At 43.0% G+C, this 21,179-nt stretch overlaps 1 protein-coding gene across 1 annotated transcript in view; it reads right to left on the bottom strand.

Moving 5' to 3' along the window:
- Positions 1-21,179, bottom strand: part of CFAP20DC (CFAP20 domain containing) — a 191,339-nt gene that overhangs the window by 168,641 nt on the left and 1,519 nt on the right. The window contains exons 2-4 of the mRNA XM_066617348.1: positions 18,128-18,217; positions 15,472-15,565; positions 4,145-4,217 (exon numbers count right to left, since the gene is read on the bottom strand). Of these exons, the coding sequence (XP_066473445.1) occupies positions 4,145-4,217; positions 15,472-15,565; positions 18,128-18,217 (257 nt within the window). The remainder of the gene's footprint in view (positions 1-4,144; positions 4,218-15,471; positions 15,566-18,127; positions 18,218-21,179) is intronic.

Raw genomic sequence — 21,179 nt, 5'->3', positions numbered from 1 at the left:
ACTTTCCTGGGAATAAGACCCATTGACTCTAATGGGATTTACTTCTGAGTAGACATGCATAGGATTGGGCTGCCAGACTCCAATGCAGGCCCAATCATGAACGAACTTCACTGAAGGGAATAAAGGCATTCAGTTGTGTCATATTGTTTCCAACTTTTCTTGTGATTTTGAGTCTTGCATAGCAGGGGTTGAAGAGGAAAAGTTATGTGGCAACTCATCCACACAATGTGAACCAAGAGACAGACAGACATTCATTAGTTATCTGAACATCAGGAGGCCCCTAGCTGGAAGGCAAACTGCTCTGTAATATTTTGGATGTCTTAAAGGAGTTCTAGAATACACCAATTAATCAGGACTGACTTTTTAATTTCCTATGACATATTGTAATAAATAAGATTATTAAGGGGAGTGTAATCCATCTGGTGTGCAGAGGTCATGATTTAATTAGGATTTATACATATCAGAAATTAAACTGAGAGTATAAAAAATGCCTAAAAGTCACCAAAAATTTTGATTAGACCTTTGCAGCTATTAATACTGCCTTGTTTTCTCCCTCAATATCTTAATAATGTAATCATCCTGGAATACACCAGAACAAGACATATTGTGTTGCTTATTGACATTTTTAGTCTGCCCTGTTACTAAAGTTCCAGGCAGGTTTAACAGTTTTCATGTAAACAGCCAGTTAAAATCAGTTTAACAATCTGAATCTCTGCTGAAATCATCTAAGGCCTCCTTCTGGTACTGGAATCCATTCCCAACCCCTGTTAGAGGCACTGCTGGGTCAATTATTCTATCCATGCCTTAGGGTCTCAGTTGAGGAGTACAATGGGATTTCTCTTAGACTGACAATTAACAGAGAGGAAGGGGAGCTACCAACAGCTTCCACAGTGCCAAAAACAGAGTGCCCCTCCAGTGCAAATGATTTTGGGCAGCAAAAGGGATGGGGCACTTCGGAAGTATGTCAATGGCAAGCGAGGCAGAGTTGGACATCTATTTTACTTGTGCAGCACAGAATGCTGCCACATTTGCTGTGGTCCAAGCTTCTTTTGGAGTCACAGCAGGTGAAGCAACAGCACAGAATTGGGCTGTTCAATAGATCTCTCCCAAACACACACACACACACACACACACACAGAAAATAAAGGGTAGAGATAGAAAAAATGCAATTAAATCAAACTTAAGTGACTTGAAAACGTTTCCTGTCAAAGTAAATGCATATTCCCAAAGGCAACAAAATAACTGACGTTCATACAGCAGTCTTGTCTGACAATGCAGGCACTGATAACACCATCAAATGTCCTGGAAAACATACCATTGCAGCTACCATTTATTGCTGCATTACAATAGAGATGAGACATCAAGAGAAAACCAAAAAGCGTCAGTCCCTCTATACTTAAACAAAAAGAAGGAATTTAACCCAGGCCCCCTAGAATACTGTAGAAATCTCTCAAAGAAAATGAGTGAAGGAAAATTGACGTTAAATATTAGTTTCACAAATTCTACATTTAACATCTTTTTCAGGGATAATGATTCAACATTAGGCTGTCTGCTCCCACAGACAGGGTTCTCAGAACACTCAAGGGTAGGCTGGCACAGGCATTTAGCTATACAAGTAAAACTTTCAAGAAGACATACCATGATTTTAAAGTTGAACTAGAACAGGGATGTTAAATTTATTTCATTCAGCAGGCCAAACGGCATTCATGATATCTGTGCTGAGGGCAGGAAGAGATGTCATTAAGCAGTAAGTGATGTTAAGATGTCACTAAGATGTCATGACTGAAATAAGCACTTTTTTCTAACTTAGAAACTCATTGGTTTCAAATGACAGGAGAGAAAATATGCAAATCTTGATCCTATTTTCAAAATATGAGAGAGCTCACTTATTGTGTCAGCTGCCCTTTCAGCAGCGACACTAGCATAGCTCAGTAGCTAATGGTGATGCTGGGAGTGCCGAAGGGTCAGAAGAATTTCATGGGCTGCATTCAGCCTGTGGGCCTTATGTTTGACATTCATGAACTAAGTTCCTGGAGAACTCGGAATGGTCTAACTCTTCCTTCATGCTCTAGCTAGTAGCACAATGCACCACTTGGTTATGGGGACACTTAAAAGCACTACACATGATAGCGCAACATGCATTTTAAAGCAAGCACTTCATTAAGAAACCAATGACAGATTTTTATAAGAACAGCTACAATGCTTCTTTCAAGTCTTCCAGGGCATTGCTAGCAACTTACTTTCCCACTGGACACAACAGATGGGATTAGCAGCTGGTCCTTCTCAGTACAGAGAACCTCAGAGATATTGGCCAGCTAGGAGCAAATTGTACTCATTCCCCAGACAGCAATCAAAGCATCTTTGGTTCCAGAGATCCTGGTAGAGGCAATACTAAGGAGACATTTTGAATTAAAGTCAGATCAACAGTCTGGAAGGAAGCCCAGGAAACAGGTCTTTCAGAAGGAAAACCAAGTGTGAATATTTTTCCATCATCATCAAACAAACAACTTTAAAAAGCAGCAATCATGGGATAAAACTACACTCCCAATGTAGAATGGTAATTCACCACATAAACTTAGATTATACAATGGTAGAATATTGTGATGATCCAATATTCTTGCTACTAACCTCAATGTACTAACTGTATCTTAATGCATTGTAATGTAATGAACTGTTACTAACCTCAATGTACTAGTTCAATGATTTTCAAACATACTATCTGCACACTTTTGTTCCCAACATTTTTCTCCTTATATATCAGAAATAATCTGAGCAGCCATAAACTCATTAAGCACTGAAGAATCATCAATCATCAAAATCTGTCATATACCAAAGAATCTTCAAACTTTTTTTAAAGGCAAGTTTCTCATTTCCACCTGATCAGCAAATAAGTTTGCTTCCAAATACAGTGCACAACTGTGCAGCCATGTGCAGAGACATAAGATGAATTTATTCCACAAGGAGTTGTACTTCAACTAACAGAAACTACAAGGCCACAAAATAGCAAATCAAGTAATCTACATTGTAGATATGTCCTGAAAAGCTAGGTTGATGGGAAACTAAGGGCCCAATCCTAAGCGGTGCCGACACTGAGCTCCCGTGCTGGCCTAGCGCCAGTCAACGCTGAGCCCAGCGCTGGCCAGATGCCACACGGAGCTAGGCAAGAGTTCCAGGCAGCAGTGAGAGCCTCAGGGGTGGGGGAGAAGGCATTCTGGGATGGGGGAAACAGTGTGGGGCAGGGGAGGAACCGGGGTGGGAGGTATCAGCAGAGTTTCTGCTCTGCTGCATCCTGAATTTCATGTCAGGCTGGAAGTCCCCATATAGCCAGGAACATAGCCAGCGCAGACTTAAGAAGACCCAATGTAGGATTTGGGGCATCCCCCAGGGGAAGGGGATGAAAGTCCCCTTCCCCCAAAAAGACCTCTGGCAGTGCTGCTGGATGCAATGGTAGCTGTCTTGGTGCTGCTGCACCTAATGGAACTGCCGGCTTTAGGATTGGGCTGCCCCTTCACCTACCAAGTGTATTATGAGACTGCCTCACATCTGATAAGAAAGGTTGCCAAATAAACATTTTTGTTCATGGTGTTAGAGCCATTTCACTATATGCTTAAGTCCCCAACTTACATCCTGATTCTATTCTGGAGGTTTGTCCTGGAGTTGGAACAGCGCTATCACGCCTGCATGAAAATACAAGACTGGGTGGACTGTGCTGACATGGCCAGTGAATCAGGCTTTAGCTTGTCATAGGCACCAGCACTAGACAACAACACATTTTCAGTTATCCTTTCTATACATGCAAGTTAAGTCTGTGTCAATCAAGAGCTACCAATATAATGAAGTTATAGACAGCTCACTCATATTTTTGCCATTAAAAACAATGTTATGTTGCATTATACAGAATTTGTTTCCCAATTCTCAGCAAATGAAAAAAATACCACAAAAGAATCTGAGAAATTTACAACTTCATCCCTTGGGGATCTGAGAAATAGTGATCCAATTAGCTTAATTACTCTGTCAATTTGATAAGTCACTGTTATTTAAATGCAAAAGCTGCCACTTGCAATTAATATCAAGTTGGTACTGATTCAATTGGTCGAATGTCTACAATGCATGAAACACAATAAGAAGTTTGGTGTTTTCTTACAGCAATTCAGTAGAGAAGTCTTGACCCAATGGTACATAAATCTGCAGAACCAGAAACTGCTGGATCAGTCCAACTAGAAAGAGACAAAAGAAATGCATTGAATACACACCGAACACAAACAAGCATTTAGTATTTTAGAGATATATAGATACCATCAATATTTCCCAAGGACCAAGAAATATATAAAAAGAAGAAAGGAAAACAGCAGAAGGATACCAAATAAAAAGTGATCCTTTTCCAGAACATCCAACTGGTGGCTCAGGTGGAACTTCTACAAAACAGGGAACCTAATTACTTTAATTACAGTTTTTCATTATGTTGACAGAGCACACAAACAATATACTCTACAAGAGCATATAAAAAGCAATCACAAGATTCACAGACATGTTCCTGAAAAAGTGTATGGTAATGACTCACAAGGTTGGCAAATTTAAATTTTATTTGAAGCACTTAAGCAATTCATCACACAATGGAATCCAAATTAGGGCAGCTTTGGACAACTGATAATTTGCTCTAATTCGGACTTCTAAAACAGAAATGGGAAGCCAGAAATTTTGCTTTCTGCTTCCTCAGCTTTCAAAATCAAAGACTATACTCCAGACAAGAAACACCAGAATAATTGTGAGGAATAACTTCAACAAAGGCTTGAAGCAGGGACCTACACTGATATGGTCTCTGTTTTTTGTTTTCCTTTTTAAAGCAACCAGATTACTAGAAGCTTCCTGTTGCTTCTATTGTATGTACCCTATTGCAAACTTTAGCCTCCTTTGTTCTAGCTATTTTATGGGATTTTTATCCTGCCCTTCAAGCAAGCCTTCCTTACTAGTTAACAATCATCAAAACACAAAACAATAAATATATGCATAAAAAACAACAAAAAAACTACAGTGGCATAAAACAAAAAGCCAGTAACTAAACCAAAACATTAAAAAGTTTGGGCAAACAAAAAGATTTTCACCTAGCACCAAAATGAAGTGTAGCACCAGGTGTATCTTTCTAAGGAAGATATTCCACAAATAGAATAGGAAGGTCTGCAGCCAATGCACCTCAAATGGGAACAGGAACACAGAGTAGGGTCTCTGAGGCTAATCCTAAGGCTGGAGCAAGTTCATGTGGAAGGAATCTACCCTATCTTCTAGACTTCCAGCTCTGCTATGTTTGCCACTGTTCCTAGGTCCCATGCCCTCCTGATTCCCTCACGTACTACCACAGCTGAGTGGTATAACTTATTCTGGGATCCAAACTAAGCTATGAATTCACTTTTCCAGTCTCTGTTTTATCCATCCATGACAGCAAAATTTCACATGACTTGCATAAAGTGTCCTTTCCAAAACTTATCACCTAGAACACAATGTGTGGCTTGGGATACCTACAAAAAGTAACCACACAAAAATTCAATTCTGCAGGCATCCTGTCAGCCTTAAGCTTCTGTAGACCAGGATCCTATGCTTTATCATTACTGTAACTGAGTGTGCATCTATGTTGCCTGCTGTTCTAGACTCATTTTAAATTTCTCACAGCTCAGAAAATGGTAGTTCTTTCTTCAACTATAACTACTTTGCCATGCAAGATATTGATAGTTAAAGAAAATTTTAAAATGCTGGAAACCTGCAGAGCCCAGAGACGATGTTGAAAATGCATGCTATACTACATAAAAACTAGGTGTGGTATTACAAAGTGAAGTGATATGTTGATCAGAGGCCATTAAGCTATGACAGATAAACTATCCATATACAAAATAGCATGCCTGAATACCAGTTGTTGGGGAGCACTTGCATTGGGACTATCCAGTGAAAGGTAGGATAGAAATCAAACAGATAAACAAAACAAAGGGATGGCTGTTGCCCCATGTTCCTACTTGTAAGCCTCCCATGAGTACCTGGATGGAACAGAATTCTGAACTAGATGGACCTGTGGTCCAATTCAGTGCTTTTGAAAACTTTCTATTTTTGTATTTCTTAGTATGAAAGCATGGTGTGATCAAGAGTTGTAAGGGCCCGGTCCATAACCAAGCATAGAATCTCAGTTTAAATCAGCTTGAAGGTGCAATGGGCCAAAGAGATGTCATGGGCTGTTAAAGGATGAGCATAGTTGGAAAAACACCAGAAAAATTCTCAAAAGGCAAGTCAGATTACTAATAGATTTGGAGTAGGGCCTATTTCTCAATAAGTGTGCTTGGGCTTGCAGCCTTAGAGACAAAAAAAGAGTTTGTGATATTCTTAATTTACACCAAGAATCCTCTTTCAGGAGCATGGAACAGAGCACCAGACCTATACCATAGGTTTAACACAGCTTGAGCAATTCCTCCAATATTTGCCTGCTGTTAAACCATGGGGAAAATTTTTTTTTTAAGCTTTACAGTTCATTTTTATTCTTTGGTTTTAAAGATGCAGTAATTAGCCTATGGTGTAAAGCCCTAAATAAATACAAAGTGGTAAGAGTCAGAACGCATCTACAATTCATTTTAAGTCAAGGGAAATGGAAATTCAAATGTAAGCAGTTTCTAATACAGCCACTGCTTTAGTAATTAAGGATCCTCAAATTAAGCCCAAGTACTTTCTTTTAACCCTGCAAAACAATTCAAAGTTCCATTTTTCATAAAAGAAGCATTAAATATTTAGAGATCTGAAAATTTTATAGCAGAAATTTAAAATTAATGGAATCCATAAGCATTAATGCAGCAGCATCCTTTAAAATGCCTCATTTCTCATATTGCCAATGATTGGAAAGCTAATTTGTAATTACAAAATACTGTACTGTCCAAGAAATATTAAAATGTTCTCTTTAACTAAACACACCATTTGGTTGAAAAACATATAACCAAACTATATTTTAAACAATGTCTAATTTCATTTGCAACATTAAACTATATCATAGCCCTCTTCCCTATGGGGGGAAACAAAGAACCTAAGACTGCAATCCTATACACATTTAACTAGAAAGATGCCCTATCAAATTCAATGATTTACTTCTGCGTAAACAAGCACAGGTTTGATGCTTTTCTTTAAGAAGTTCAAGAATGAGAGCATTAAACTGTCCAAGTAAGAAAAAAAAAACACAACTATTCAGATTTTAACATTAATGTTTCTGAATTTAAATTTGAAGATAAAGGTAGCATATTTCAAGGGTTTAACAACCAAATGGAAAAACAAGAGTAACTCAATATTCATCCTATTTTTAAAACTTTGATATGCTCTTCTCCTGAAAATAAGAACAGCCCCACTGGATCAGGTCATAGGCCCATCTAGTCCAGTTTCCTGTATCTCACAGTGGCCCCACCAAATGCCCCAGGGAGCACACCAGATAACAAGAGACCTGCATCCCGGTGCCCTCCCTGCATCTGACATTCTGACACAGTCCATTTCTAAAATCAGGAGGTTGCACATACACATCATGGCTTGTAACCCGTAATGGATTTTTACTCCAGAAATTGGCCCAATCCCCTTTTAAAGGCATCTAAGCCAGATGCCACATCCTGTGGCAAGGAGTTCCACAGACCAACCACACGCTGAGTAAAGAAATATTTTCTTTTGTCTGTCCTAACACTCCAAACACTCAATTTTAGTGGCTGTCTCCTGGTTCTGGTGTTATGTGAGAGTGTAAAGAGCATCTCTCCATCCACTTTATCCTTCCCATGCATAATTTTGTATGTCTCAATCATGTCCCCCCTCAGGCGCCTCTTTTCTAGGCTGAAGAGGTCCAAACGCCATAGCCTTTCCTCATAAGGAAGGTGCCCCAGCCCAGCAATCATCTTAGTTGCTCTCTTTTGCACCTTTTCCATTTCCACTATGTCCTTTTTGAGATGCAGCGACCAGAACTGGACACAATACTCCAGGTGTGGCCTTACCATCGTTTTGTACAACGGCATTATAATATTTTTGTTCTCAATACCTTTTCTAATGATCCCAAGCATAGACTTGGCCTTCTTTACTGCCACCGCAAATTGGGTCGACACTTTCATCGACCTGTCCACCACCACCCTAGGATCTCTTTCCTGATCTGACACAGACAACTCAGAACCCATCAGCCTATATCTAAAGTTTTGATATTTTGCCCCAATGTGCATGACTTTACACTTATATTGAAATGCATCTGCCATTTTGCTGCCCATTCTGCCAGTTTGGAGAGATCCTTCTGGAGCATCTCACATTCACTTCTGGTCTTCACCACTCGGAAAAGTTTGGTGTCGTCTGTAAACTTAGCCACCTCACCGCTCAACCCCATCTCCAGGTCATTTATGAACAGGTTGAAGAGCACCGGTCCCAGGACAGATCCTTGGGGCACACCGCTTTTCGCTCTCTCCATTGTGAAAATTGCCCATTGACACCCACTCTCTGTTTCCTGGTCTTCAACCAGTTCTCAGTCCATGAAAGGACCTATCCTCTAATTCCCTGACTGTGAAGTTTTTTTTAGTAGCCTTTGGTGAGGGACTGTGTCGAACGCCTTCTGAAAGTCCAGGTATATAATGTCTACGGGTTCTCCCGCATCCACCTGCTGTTGACCTTTCCAAAGAATTCTAAAAGGTTTGTGAGGCAAGATTTACCCTTACAGAAGTCATGCTGATTCTCCCTCAGCAAGGCCTGTTCGTCTATGTGTTTTGAGATTCTATCTTTGATGAGGCATTCCACCATCTTACCCGGTATAGATGTTGGGCTGACCGGCCTATAGTTTCCCGGGTCCCCCCTCTTTCCCTTTTTAAAAATAGGCGTGACATTTGCTATCCTCCAATCTTCTGGGACCTTTGCCATTTTTAAGGTATGCCGTTGCATATTTTAGTCAAGAGATCAGCAACTTCATTCTTCAATTCTTTAATAACTCTTGGGTGGATGCCATCAGGTGACTTATTGATCTTTAATTTATCAATGAGGTCTGAAACATCTCTTTTAACCTCTATCTGACTTAATTCCTTAGTCAGGAGGGGCCGTTAGGGCAGCGGTGTCTGCCCGAGGTCTTCTGCCATGAAGACAGATGCAAAGAACTCATTCAATTTCTCTGCCATCTCTATGTCTCCTTTTATCTCCCCTTTCCCTCCCTCACCATCCAGAGGGCCAAACGCCTCTCTGGCAGGTTCCCTGCTTCTAACATATTTGAAGAAGCTTTTATTATTCCCCTTAATGCTGCTGGCTACGTGTTCCTCATAATCTCTCTTGGCCTCCCGTATCACCTTCTTACATTTCTACTCATTAGGGCAAGACTTCCATTCATGGAAGGAAGCTTCCTTGCCCTTTACGGCCTCTCTAACTTGGCTGGTTAGCCATGTGGGCACCCTCCTGGACTTAGTCGAGCCCTTCTTCCTTTGCGGTATACACTTCCGCTGGGCCTCTATTACTGTTGATTTGAGCAACCTCCATTCTCTCTGGAGAAATTGGACTCTTTTTACCTTCACTTTCAACCTCCTTCTAACCAGCCTCCTCATTTGAGGGAAGTTCGCCCGTCTGAAGTCAAGGATTTTTATGAGAGAATTGCCCGGTATTCTTCCCCCGATGTGCATGTCGAAATGGATCGCAGCATGATCACTGTTCCCCAATGGCTCCATAACATTGACATCTCTAACCAGGCCCTGAGTACTGCACAATATTAAATCCAGAGTCACCTGTCCTCTGGTGGGCTCCATGACTAGCTGCTCTAAGGCACAGTCATTTGGCAAGTCAAGGAATCCGTTCTCCTTTTCGTGACCAGAACACAAATTGACCCAGTCTATATGAGGATAATTGAAGTCACCCATGATTACAACCCTGTCCTTCCTTGTCACCTCCCTGATCTGTTTCCTCATTTCAAGGTCCCCTTCCAACTTCTGGTCTAGAGGATGATAGTACACCCCTAGTATTACATCACTCCTCAGGCCTGGTAATTTAATCCATAGAGATTCTATGGAGTCGGACCCTCCTTCAATCTCTACTTTGCTGGATTCTATCCCTTCATTAACATAAATGCCACCCCACCTCCAACATGCCCCTCCCTGTCCCTCCTGTAGAGTTTATAGCCTGGGATTGCGGTATCCCATGGATTCTCCGCATTCCACCAGGTTTCCGTTATGCCCACTATGTCAATGTTTTCCCTTGTCACCAGACATTCCAGTTCTCCCATCTTTGCTCGGAGACTTCAGGTATTTCCATAAAAGCATTTGTACATGGAATGCCCCAGGATGGGCTGCTTATTAGCTCCATTATCTCTGAATCCTCTCATTGTGCCAAACCATCTATCACATCGCATCATGCTACCATTGCCAATTTCTTCTCCTACTCTTCCTTTACCTTGTTGTTCTCTAACCTCCCCATCCTCGTCCCACAGGGATGAGGAGTCCCAAACCGGATGCCGCTCGGCTCCTGTCGGCTTTCCCCCAGGGATCAGTTTAAAAGCTGCTCTGCCACCTTTTTAATGTTATGCGCCAGGAGTCTGGTTCCATTCTGGTTCAAGTGAAGCCCGTCCCTCTTGTACAGGCCCCGCTTGTCCCAAAACGTTCCCCTGTGCCTAATGAATCTAAACCCCTCCTCCCTACACCACCGTCTCATCCATGCATTGAGACCCCTGATCTCTGTCTGCCTAGCTGGCCCTGTGCGTGGAACAGGTAACACTTCAGAGAACACTACCTTTGAGGTCCTGGCTTTCAGCTTCCTACCTAATAGCCTAAATTTGGCCTCCAGGACCTCCCGGCTACACTTGCCCACGTCGTTGGTGCCAACATGCACCACAACTGCTACCTCTTCTCCAGCACTGTCTACCAGCCTGTCTAGACGAGAAGTGATGTCCGCAACCTTCGCACCAGGCAGGCAAGTCGCCATGCAGTCCTCACATCCTTCGTAAACCCCCCTCTCTATGTTTCTAATAATCGAATTCCCCAATACAAGAAGCCCCCGACCCCCCTCCCGCCGAGGAGTATCCTGAGTGCGTTCGGATACGGGCCCGGAACAACGTGCACAGCACTAGAAGGTGCCTTATTCACTCCTAATCTCTTACTTATCCATAATGTGAGTAAAGGTGACTAGTTGATAGTTCTCTCACTGATCCGACATCCTGAGCGTATGCTGTCATGTGCACAATTCCCTTGATTGAGTAGGCTTTCCCCATTGTTTTAAACAGAAGGGATAGCTCAGTGAGTTCACCTGCCTCTGCATGTGCAAAGCAGTCCCAACTGTCAAGTTACTATTGAGTACCTGGAAAATGTACAAAAACTAATTATATGAGAAATAGGTGTGTGAAGACTTTGCTTCACTAGCATAAATAATTTGAGAGTTGGCTAAAAGACTAGCTTATACATTCTCTGTACAGATAAGAACCCTGAACCCAATCTGTGCATACAGTGGTCCACATTAACTCCCTGGCCAGGGGAAATAAGAGCTACCTTTGAATTTGATCTGTTACATTTTCATCTGAACAAAAACAGGCAATGCAGGCTGGGCTGTCACATTGCCTGGAGGCAGACTGATAATGTCATCATGGCTGAAACAGGAGTAGATCCTTCTTGCCGGAAAGAATGGCAGAAGCGGTTGGTTGTATTCCAGATATTCCTCCAATTATCATTTCACTGTTTCCAAAATAAAGCCGTTTCTCAATCATGTTAAATGGCTCATTTCTGAGATCTTTGCAAAAATAAAAACATAATCTGAGCAAAGAAGAACGCTAGAAATGGTAAACACATGCTGCAAAACAGAACATTCTAAATACATTTAGAACATGTATTTAGAACATTTTTAAACAGAACATTCTAAATACAGAAAAATGTCATTATTTATTGAAACTATTTCAATGAAGTTATGCTGTAACTCACTGCTACAGCCTCATTTATTATTGCGACTACACAGAAAATATTTAGTAGCACAATAATAAGCAGTGATATGAAAAGCAGATAGGACCATATTTCTTCCACTTCAATTCCCAGAATTCCCACTTTGCTTTCTAATCATAGAGCTAAACAGACAATTAACACTCAGTATTTACCTTATTTTCAGGACATACTGTAGCCACACTTTCACAGCTGGTGTCAGTGCTTAGATTACAACTGCTAAAGTCTGCTTTCAAGTCATGCTGTCCCCTATTGATTCACCTTGAATTCAGAGTACAAAAAGGGGACTGGTTCACCTGCAATGACTTTAGAGGTTACAGGTAAGTCACACTGCAATCCTATGCACACTTACATGAGAGTAGGCCCCACTGAATACAGTAGGACTTACTTCTGAGTAAATATGCATAGGATGAGTTGTTAATCTGTTCTTGCTCACAAGCACTTTCAGTGCCAGCAACCATAAAATACTGAACATGAAAGCATCAGGGTTTGAAACCAGAATCTGGTACAGATTCTAGAGACTGATACAAGTGAAGTCAGATGGTACAGTAATAAGAGTGTTGGACTATGTTTAAAACAGCAACAACCACCATCACGATCAAATCCCCACTCTACGATAAAGCAAAGAACTTGTGCTAGTCAGCTTGGGCTAGTCACTATCTCCAAGCACGACCTGTTTCATAGAGTTGTTAGGATGAGAACAGGGAGAGAACAACCAGTGGCACTGAATTCCTTGGAGGAAGTGCAGTATAAAAATGAAATGAATTAAAACTCATTTCAAGAAAAGCTGGCTACTCTGTTCTTCTACAGCCCTTAATATACAGGTGTTTCTTAATAAGAGTGTAATAGTCACAGTTGTTCCAGCTTGGAAAGAAAACAGACATTCCAATCTCTAACATTCCAATCATTAAAACTGATAATATATTATGGGATAGGCACATATTTTCCTTGAAAGCTGCACTGGGGTATGGAAATCCTACAAAGGGCTATAAAGCAAGCTTATTAGAATTGTTACAGTCAAAAGAATGTCTGGCAGAAATAGTATCAATACCACTACTACAATACAGAACCCAAACTTACCCCCAAATAAACAACTAATCCTGGTCTTATTCCCCAGTTCCAAATCTCTTTAACACACACACACACACACACACACACACACACACACACACACACAGAGAGAGAGAGAGAGAGAGAGAGAGAGAGAGAGAGCGCTCTGTTTTTATACATTTTAAATTAATACATCTCTCAATGCATAAACAACTCAGTTCTGTTTGAAAAAGTTTTACATTTATTTAATCCATCATTTCCAGGATCCTTTCCCACCTTAGCAATCAATCCAGATTTCTCCCTGATCCAAGAACACTACAAGATTACCCCACATTTCCCTTTTTCGTGGGAAAAATATACATCCACCAAATGGAAAGTAAGACAGGGTGTCCCACTTCCTTTCTGGTTCTGCTGCTGGCTAGCTGTCACTGTAATGTGAGGGTGGGACCTGAAAGTTCAATTAGGATGTCTGGAGAGAGATTGGCTGGGTGGCCCGGATGGGGAATTTCACAGGAGCCACTGCACTGAGCAACAGGATCAAGAGTCAGTTTCACAGTCTCACAGTCTCAGCCAGAGAGAGAGGCTGAGGTTCTGTGCTCAACTCATTTGATGGCATCCACCCAAGAGTTATTAAGGAACTGAAGAATGAAGTTGCTGATCTCTTGACTAAAATATGCAACTTGTCCCTATAAATGGCCACCATATTAAAATGGTGCCAGAAGATTGGAGGATAGCAAATGTCACACCGATCTTTAAAAAGGGAAGGAGAGAGGACCCAAGTAATTACAGGCCAATCAGCCTAACTTCTATTCCAGGTAAGATGGTGGAATGCCTCATCAAAGATAGAATCTCAAAACACATAGACGAACAAGCCTTGCTGAGGGAGAATCAGCATGGCTTCTGTAAGGGTAAGTCTTGCCTCACAAACCTTTTTAGAATTCTTTGAAAAGGTCAACAGGCATGGATGTGGGAGAACCTGTGGATATTATATATCTGGACTTTCAGAAGCCGTTTGACACAGTCCCTCATCAAAGGCTGCTGAGAAAATTCCATAGTCAGGGAATTAGAGGGCAGGTCCTCTCCTGGATTAGGAACTGGTTGAGGTCCAGAAAGCAGAGAGTGGGTGTCAATGGGCAATATTCACAATGGAGAGAAGTAGAAAGTGGAGTGCCCCAAGGATATGTCCTGGGACCTGTACTTTTCAACCTGTTCATAAATGACCTGGAGTCAGGGTTGAGCAGCATGGTGGCCAAGTCTGCAGATGACACCAAACTTTTCCAAGTGGTGAAGACCAGAAGTGATTGTGAGGAGCTCCAGAAGGATCTCTCCAAAAAGGGAGACTGGGCAGCAAAATGGCAGGTGCGTTTCGATGTAAGCAAATGTAAAGTCATGCACATTAGGGCAAAGAATCAAAACTTCACATATAGGCTAATGGGTTCCGAGCTGTCTGTGACAGATCAGGAGAGAGATCTTGGGGTGGTGGTGGACAGCTCGATGAAAATGTTGACCCAATGTGAGGCGGCAGAGAAGAGGGCTAATTCCATGCTTGGGATCATTAGGAAAGGCAGTGAGAATAAAACAGCTAATATTGTAATGCTGTTGTACAAATCATTGGTAAGGCCACACCTAGATGATTACTGGGCTGGGCACCATCCTTATGAGGAAAGGCTACAGAGTTTGGGCCTCTTCAGTCTAGAAAAGGGGCGCCTGAGGGGGTACATGATTGAGACATACAAAATCATGCAGGGGATGGACAAAGTGGATAGAGAGACGCTCTTTTCCCTCTCACACAACACCAGAACCAGGGGATATCCACGAAAGTTGAGTGTTGAGAGAGTTAGGGCAGACAGAAGAAAATATTTCTTTACCCAGTGTGTAATTAGTTTTTGGAACTTATTGCCACAGGATGTAGTGATGGCATCTTGCCTGGATGCCTTTAAGAGGGGATTGGACAAATTTCTGGAGGAAAAGTTCGTTAAGGGTTACAAGTCATAGTAGGTATGTGTAAGCTCTTGGTTTCAGAGACAAGCTGCCTCTGATTGCCAGATGCAGGGGAGGGCACCAGGACTCAGGTTGTGTCTGTTGTCTTGTGTGCTCCCTGGGGCATTTGGTGGGCCACTGCGAGATACAGGAAGCTGGACTAAATGGGCCCTTGGCCTGATCCAGTGGGGCTCTTCTTTTGTTCTTATGTAACTCGTTTCGTCTGTCTGCATGTGCGGGGGGGGGCAGCATATGGAGAGGGAAAGGGATGATCTTTGCATGCGCACAGTCTGCTGCTGGCTGCACCACACAGATGCGATCAGCACTCTGGGTTGTGGTGGGACAACAACAGTCAGTCTGGACATCCAGCTTTAAAAAACCAGATTGTTACCTATATGCAGAGAGCCAGTGAGAGTTGGACTGAAGACTCTTGCAAACCAAATCTGATCTGTGGGCTGAACTTTGACTACTTCTGATATACAATAATATGAGCACATAATACTTTTGTACTTACGAGTTTGCCTTGTTTCCTTAGGAAGCTGCATCTTGTTGGTTTGACTGCTTCCTTCAAGAACAAATACGAAACCTTTCACTTCTCTATCGAACTCCTAGGACAGACACAGTGAACCAGCATATCATTGTAAGGGCACCCAGAGCAATTGACCCCAAGCCTACGTAGGTCTATTCAGAAGTAAGTCCCATTTGAGTCAGTGGGGCTTTCTCCCAGGAAAGTGTGGACAGCCACACCCAGCAAGACTACAACTCACCCCCAAAGTAGATGAGGGGCATGCTCACACATGTACACCCCAACATGCAGATGCCACCCCTATTCCCCCACCTCTATTCCTCCACAAGATAGAGGAATGCAGCCTGTGGCATTTGGACACCCCCTCTACTAAGAGTAGGCTGGACTCCCTCCTTCCCAAGCAGAGAAAAGTGCTTCGCTGCTCTCTCTAGGTCAGGCTTGCTTCCCAGTTTGAAGCTTGCCAGGTGCACACCCCTTGCTAATGAGATGCAGCACCTCCTCTGCTGCCCAGCCAGCCTTCTCTCCCACCTCTCCCCACCATGTTTCACACACCCTCCCCGCCTCACACTGCCCCACCCACCTTGTTCACAGCCACAGAAAAGCAGCAAGTAGGGAGGCAGCACATGCAGCTGAGATGAGCAGCTGTGGCCACCCTTTCCCCAAAATGCCTCAGAATGCCCCTTGGGGCTCCCAAGGGAGCCCTGATGCACAGATTAAATATCTCAGCCTTATTCCCATGTCAGAAAAAGCCAGACATATCCTACAGGGTTATTCTAAGGTTTACCAATTGTATTGGAATCATGGAAGATCTGGCAAGGAGGTAGATGTGGTATCAGCAGTGGCCCCTTTAAGGGGCCTGGGCATCCAGCGGAGTGTGCTGCACAGCTGCAGTCACTTGAAAGCAACAGGGCCCTTAGGCATAAAAGCACCTTATGAAGGGAGAGTTTGGTGTGGTTAGCAGGAGGAAAGCTTGAGGAAGGACAGGCTGAGGAACTGATGGCTAATGGACTGATGTGTGAATGGACTTTGGAAGCTGCTGGAGCAGAAACTACTGGAGATACTAAGACTGGTGTTTGGCTGCTGTGCCCAAGACCTACTGAGGACCATGGGGCTGCTGTAGTGGTGGGAGGCTGCTGGCAGGAAGGAGGACCTCTGTAGGTTAAACAGGAGAGCTACTCTGGTGATGAGGTCCAGTAGTACTGCAGGGCAGAACCAGGGTCATTTTTTGAGGAAAGAAGGGGAGCTAATTAGTTAAAAGTGGGCATAATTCTCCAAGAGACTAACCAGGAGCTTGGACTGGAAATCTGGCAGAACACCAATGTATGTAAAATCCTACAAACATTCAAAGGAAAAAGTGCTCTAAATCAGCAGTTCTCAAATGATATGGTCTCTGAAGCCTTTTCCACTCCTAACAATAGCCTCAGGGGGCCCCAGGGCTCTGAGGACCACACACTGAGAAATGCTGCTCTAACTTATTACTATTATTAACAACAACTTGTAGCATTACTACGCAATTACCATGCTGAGAGGAGGGATAGTTCAGAAAGCACAAGCTAGCCACAGGTCCACTGCAAAGACATTAGTATTTGCAGGGTAGGGAAGACAAAGTAAGTCTCTACTATAATAGACAAACAAGTTTGCTTTTTGAAGTTAGTATACTTGACTAAAAGTGCAGCCACAAATGAAGCTTTCTAAGAGGGATTCTCCTCTTGAAAGAACAGTAAAAAATTTTGTGTGGGTGCAATCCTAACCCCTTATGTCAGTGCTTTCCAGTAGTGGCATAGCAGTGCCAATGGGATATGTGCTGCATCCTGCAGTTGGGTGTCACTCACGGAGGCCTCCTCAAAGTCAGGAAATGTTTGTTCTCTTATCTCAGAGCTGCATTGCCCTTATGTCAGTGCTGGAAAGCACTGACATAAGGGTTTAGGATTGCGCCCTGTGTGAGATTTTTCAGCCTTTCAGGCAATGCACATATTCAGAACAATGAATCTCAACCCATCTAAGAAGTGCTCACTCACAGAAAGAGAGAAAATCTGGGTAGCCCAGATGAAGGTGAGGGAACAATATAGAATTAGAGACACTGCCTTGACCTGTGAACTCTTTACAGAAATGTAGAAAGCAAAGAGAAAGGGGGGCGGGTAGACACAGCGGTAAAAAGGTCATTGTTTTACCCAGAGACCAGTGAAGGAAATTAACTAAGAGGAAAAGTGCTAAATGAAGAACAGGTCCAACAACCAGATAAAACCAGTAGCCTCCATTTTTGTGAACATGGAGATAGTAGCTGTAACATTTGCTGCCAGTGTCTTTTAAAAATATATTTATGAATACACCATCAAAAGTTTAAATGCTTTAGAATCCACTGGCCCAGGGATTTGACCCAGCAGTAATCAGAAAAGCAAAGCTATTCTAAGCTTCCTTCTATTAGATATCCTCAGCTGTAGAACTACAACTGTAACAAATCTCATTTGCAGGAAGGCATGAAGTGCTAATTCATGTGGTCATTTATTCTGTCATGGTAACAGAAGTGAAAGTGACAACTTTTCCACAGTCAGGTCAAAGCCCTCATTACTTCCTAATTTTAAGCTTCATGTACATTTTCCATGGTTTATATTCCAAGGTCTTATCATCCCTCAATACAACATACTTTCCCGATTACTGATGGACTGCCAAAGATCTTCCATTTTGCTCCAGGATTCTTGCCTTGAGCACTGAAGATTTCAAAAAATGGACCACCCTGCAATAAAAGAGATAAGGATTGGTACAACTCCAGTATGTTGGCAATTCTGCACTTTCACCATAATTGTAAAAGTTGAAACTTATTCCCAAAATTACCATTTTTAGTAATTTTTATTACCATTAAAAGTAATTACAGTAAAAGCACTGTTAACGGGTATTCACAGCAAATGAGTGTTGCCAGTTAACCAGATTTTGCTGGCTAACAGAGCTTCTATGTAACAACTCCTCTCCCCACCCACTTGCCAGCCCCCTCCTTTCCTTACCAAGCATGGGTGGGTTCTGCAGCACCACTCCTTTCTTTATGAGAACATGCTAGGAATGGAAGCTCTTTAATCCCTAAGCAGGGCCTTTGTGGGGAAGGCAGTTCCCATTCCTAAAGTGTACTCATGAGGGAGGAAAAAGGGTACAGTGGCACCACAGAGGTGAACCCTGAGCAGGAAGCAAAGGCAGCGGTTGGCAGGTGGCTTTGTTAACTGGCAATCTGTCAACCAGCACCTCTGCTTGTTGCCTCAGGGCAAGTGTTAACCAAGTGTGACAGTTAATGAAGTGTTGGTAAAGCAAGCTTTTACTGCATAAGCTTTATTAGCGCCAAGTTGTGTTTCATTCAAAATCTGCACGTGATCCACACTTTCAAAACACCAAGGTGGTTTTATGAATGGCTTCCCTAGTTCTGACCTGGAGAAAAAATTCAAGACCAGAAGATTTCAACCTGTGTTTTCACTGCACCAGGAGAATGACCTTGAAGTTGTGCTGGATAGCTCAGGAAAAATGTTGATCCAGTGAGCAACTGCTGTGAAAATGCTAGACTTACCATGATGAGTTCTTTCTTTACAATGGATGGACAGCATCCTCAGACAGGTTGTTTGTCCTCCTCATCACTGATAAAAAGGGCTGTGCAAATTAGCAGAGCCACAAAAGGCTCCACCTTCACTAGTTCTGTTGTAATAGCTGAACTTCAATTTCCTTATCCCTCTTCTATTAGTACAACATAGAATTATGGCTTGAACATTTGGCAAAATCCAAATTATGGCTTCAGCATTTGGCAAAAGCGTTGAATCAATGGAAAAATGGCTTCTTTTTGATAGTGGATAGGATTGACTTATGGTCAGCTGCAGCAGGTCCAAAAACTAAGGCCATCAGGGCCAGTGAGGAGCTATGAAAATGACCTGCACATTCTAGACACAATTTCCTCCTGGCATTCAGATCTTGTTACAAACCTGGGAACTCTGAGGTACACTGGAAAAGAAAATGTCCACTAACAGGTGACCAAATCATACTGTGATTTGAAGAAACGTTCCTGGGAAAAGACTCCATTCAGCCTGATCTAGGTCTTGCCAACCAGGGCCCAGTCCTAAAGAGCCATAGTGCCAGCACTGAGTTCCACGTTTATAGCATCCTCACAGTAGGGAGCGCTAGCACCAGAACAGTACCTGTTGGCACTAGGCCAAGTGCTCGGCAGAAGATGCTGCACAGTCGCCCAGAGGTAAATGGGACTGCCAGTGGTAGGGCAGCCTTTCGAGGGGGGGTTCCAGGAGGGAAGAAGGGCAAAACAGGGGTAGAGGACGGGGTGGGAGGGGGCAGGACCGGCAGAGGCCTCGTCTCCTGGATCCTATCTTCTGTGTCAGACTGAAAAGCCCAACACAGAAGTTCTCAAGTCTGTGCCAGCAAGATAGCTGGCGGAGGTGTGAGAAGCCCCACTGCAGGGCCTAGGGCTTTCCTTAGGGGAGGGTGACAAAAGTCCCATTCCCCAGAGGAGACCTCCAGCAGCTTCCTAGACCCCACAGGATACAGTAGTCACCATTTTGGCACAACTGTTTCGTGCGCAGGAAAGAATAGGATTGGGCTGCCTGTCAGTCTGTTTACTACAGTATTCTTCTCTAACACATTCAGTTGTTATATGTCTCAGGTGGCACTAAGAGCAGGAAAAAAGAAGGTACATCCTCTCCATAAACGTACATCTTCTCCCTTGACTATTTAAGAGTGCTCTGGTCATTGTGTTGTCTGTTTTGACTAAAATGTGTTGCTAAGAAAGGAAGGGCTGAAACTCCAAGAGGATTCTGAGGACAAGGCCTCAGAAAATGAACCTTTCTATGTGGAATACGAGTAGGTAGACTGGGAGAGGAATTGAGTTTGGAGGGGCAGGAAAGCGAACACATTAAGGCTGGAAGGACCAATCTGCCTGCAGATTGCCTCTGCAATCTAAGCCTCTGATGAATCTAAGAGGCTGAATGTGACTAGTTGGCCTGAAAAGCTGTGAGTTCCCATTCCCCACTTCAAACTGCTAGAAGAATGCCTGCCCATGGTGACTGGAGAAGTGAAGTCTGAAGTGTTCCCTTTCAAAGACAGGGATAGCAGGTCTATGTAGGTTGGCTCTGGGTGAAGTGGAAACCTCTCACCTTAGATAAGAGTGCCCTTTAGGTGAACAGGAAAGACTGTGTGGACAATGGATGGAGTAGATTGAACATTTCTTGCCAAAAATGGCAGTCAATGAAAGTAGCTGCTAAAGAGATTTCATGGCCCACCATGTTCTTAAAACAAGGCTTGAATTTGATTGTCAATTCTTTCTCCTCAGAAGGCAGAGAGAAGGAGAGTGGAAGGGTTGAAGAGTGAAAATATAAAATTCCCTGATGGACCTCATGATTGATGCTGCAATTGAGGATTCTCCTGCGGACCCTCTACTGATGCCCTGGAAGACACTTTCTCCTGTGGACATGGACTACTTTCACTGTTAGCATTGGACTCTGCTCCAGTTGGTCTGCTCAAGAGTGACAGTGGTGCTGATCTGGGAGGAGTCTCTCACCGATTGGTGAACTGTGTTACACCACTAAAACCACAAGTTTGTAGTCATGGGTGGAACTTTTCAGCAGGATGCTTTGCATGTGGGGACTGATGCAGGCCTTAGCGATGCCAGATGTACTAAAGGCCTGCCATTGACTCCAAAGTCAATACGGCTATAGCCC

This window comes from Tiliqua scincoides, chromosome 2 (assembly GCF_035046505.1).
Source record: "Tiliqua scincoides isolate rTilSci1 chromosome 2, rTilSci1.hap2, whole genome shotgun sequence".
NCBI lineage: Eukaryota > Metazoa > Chordata > Lepidosauria > Squamata > Scincidae > Tiliqua > Tiliqua scincoides.
The sequence above is the reverse complement of the archived record's forward strand: the minus strand, read 5'-3'. Positions and strand labels throughout refer to the sequence as shown.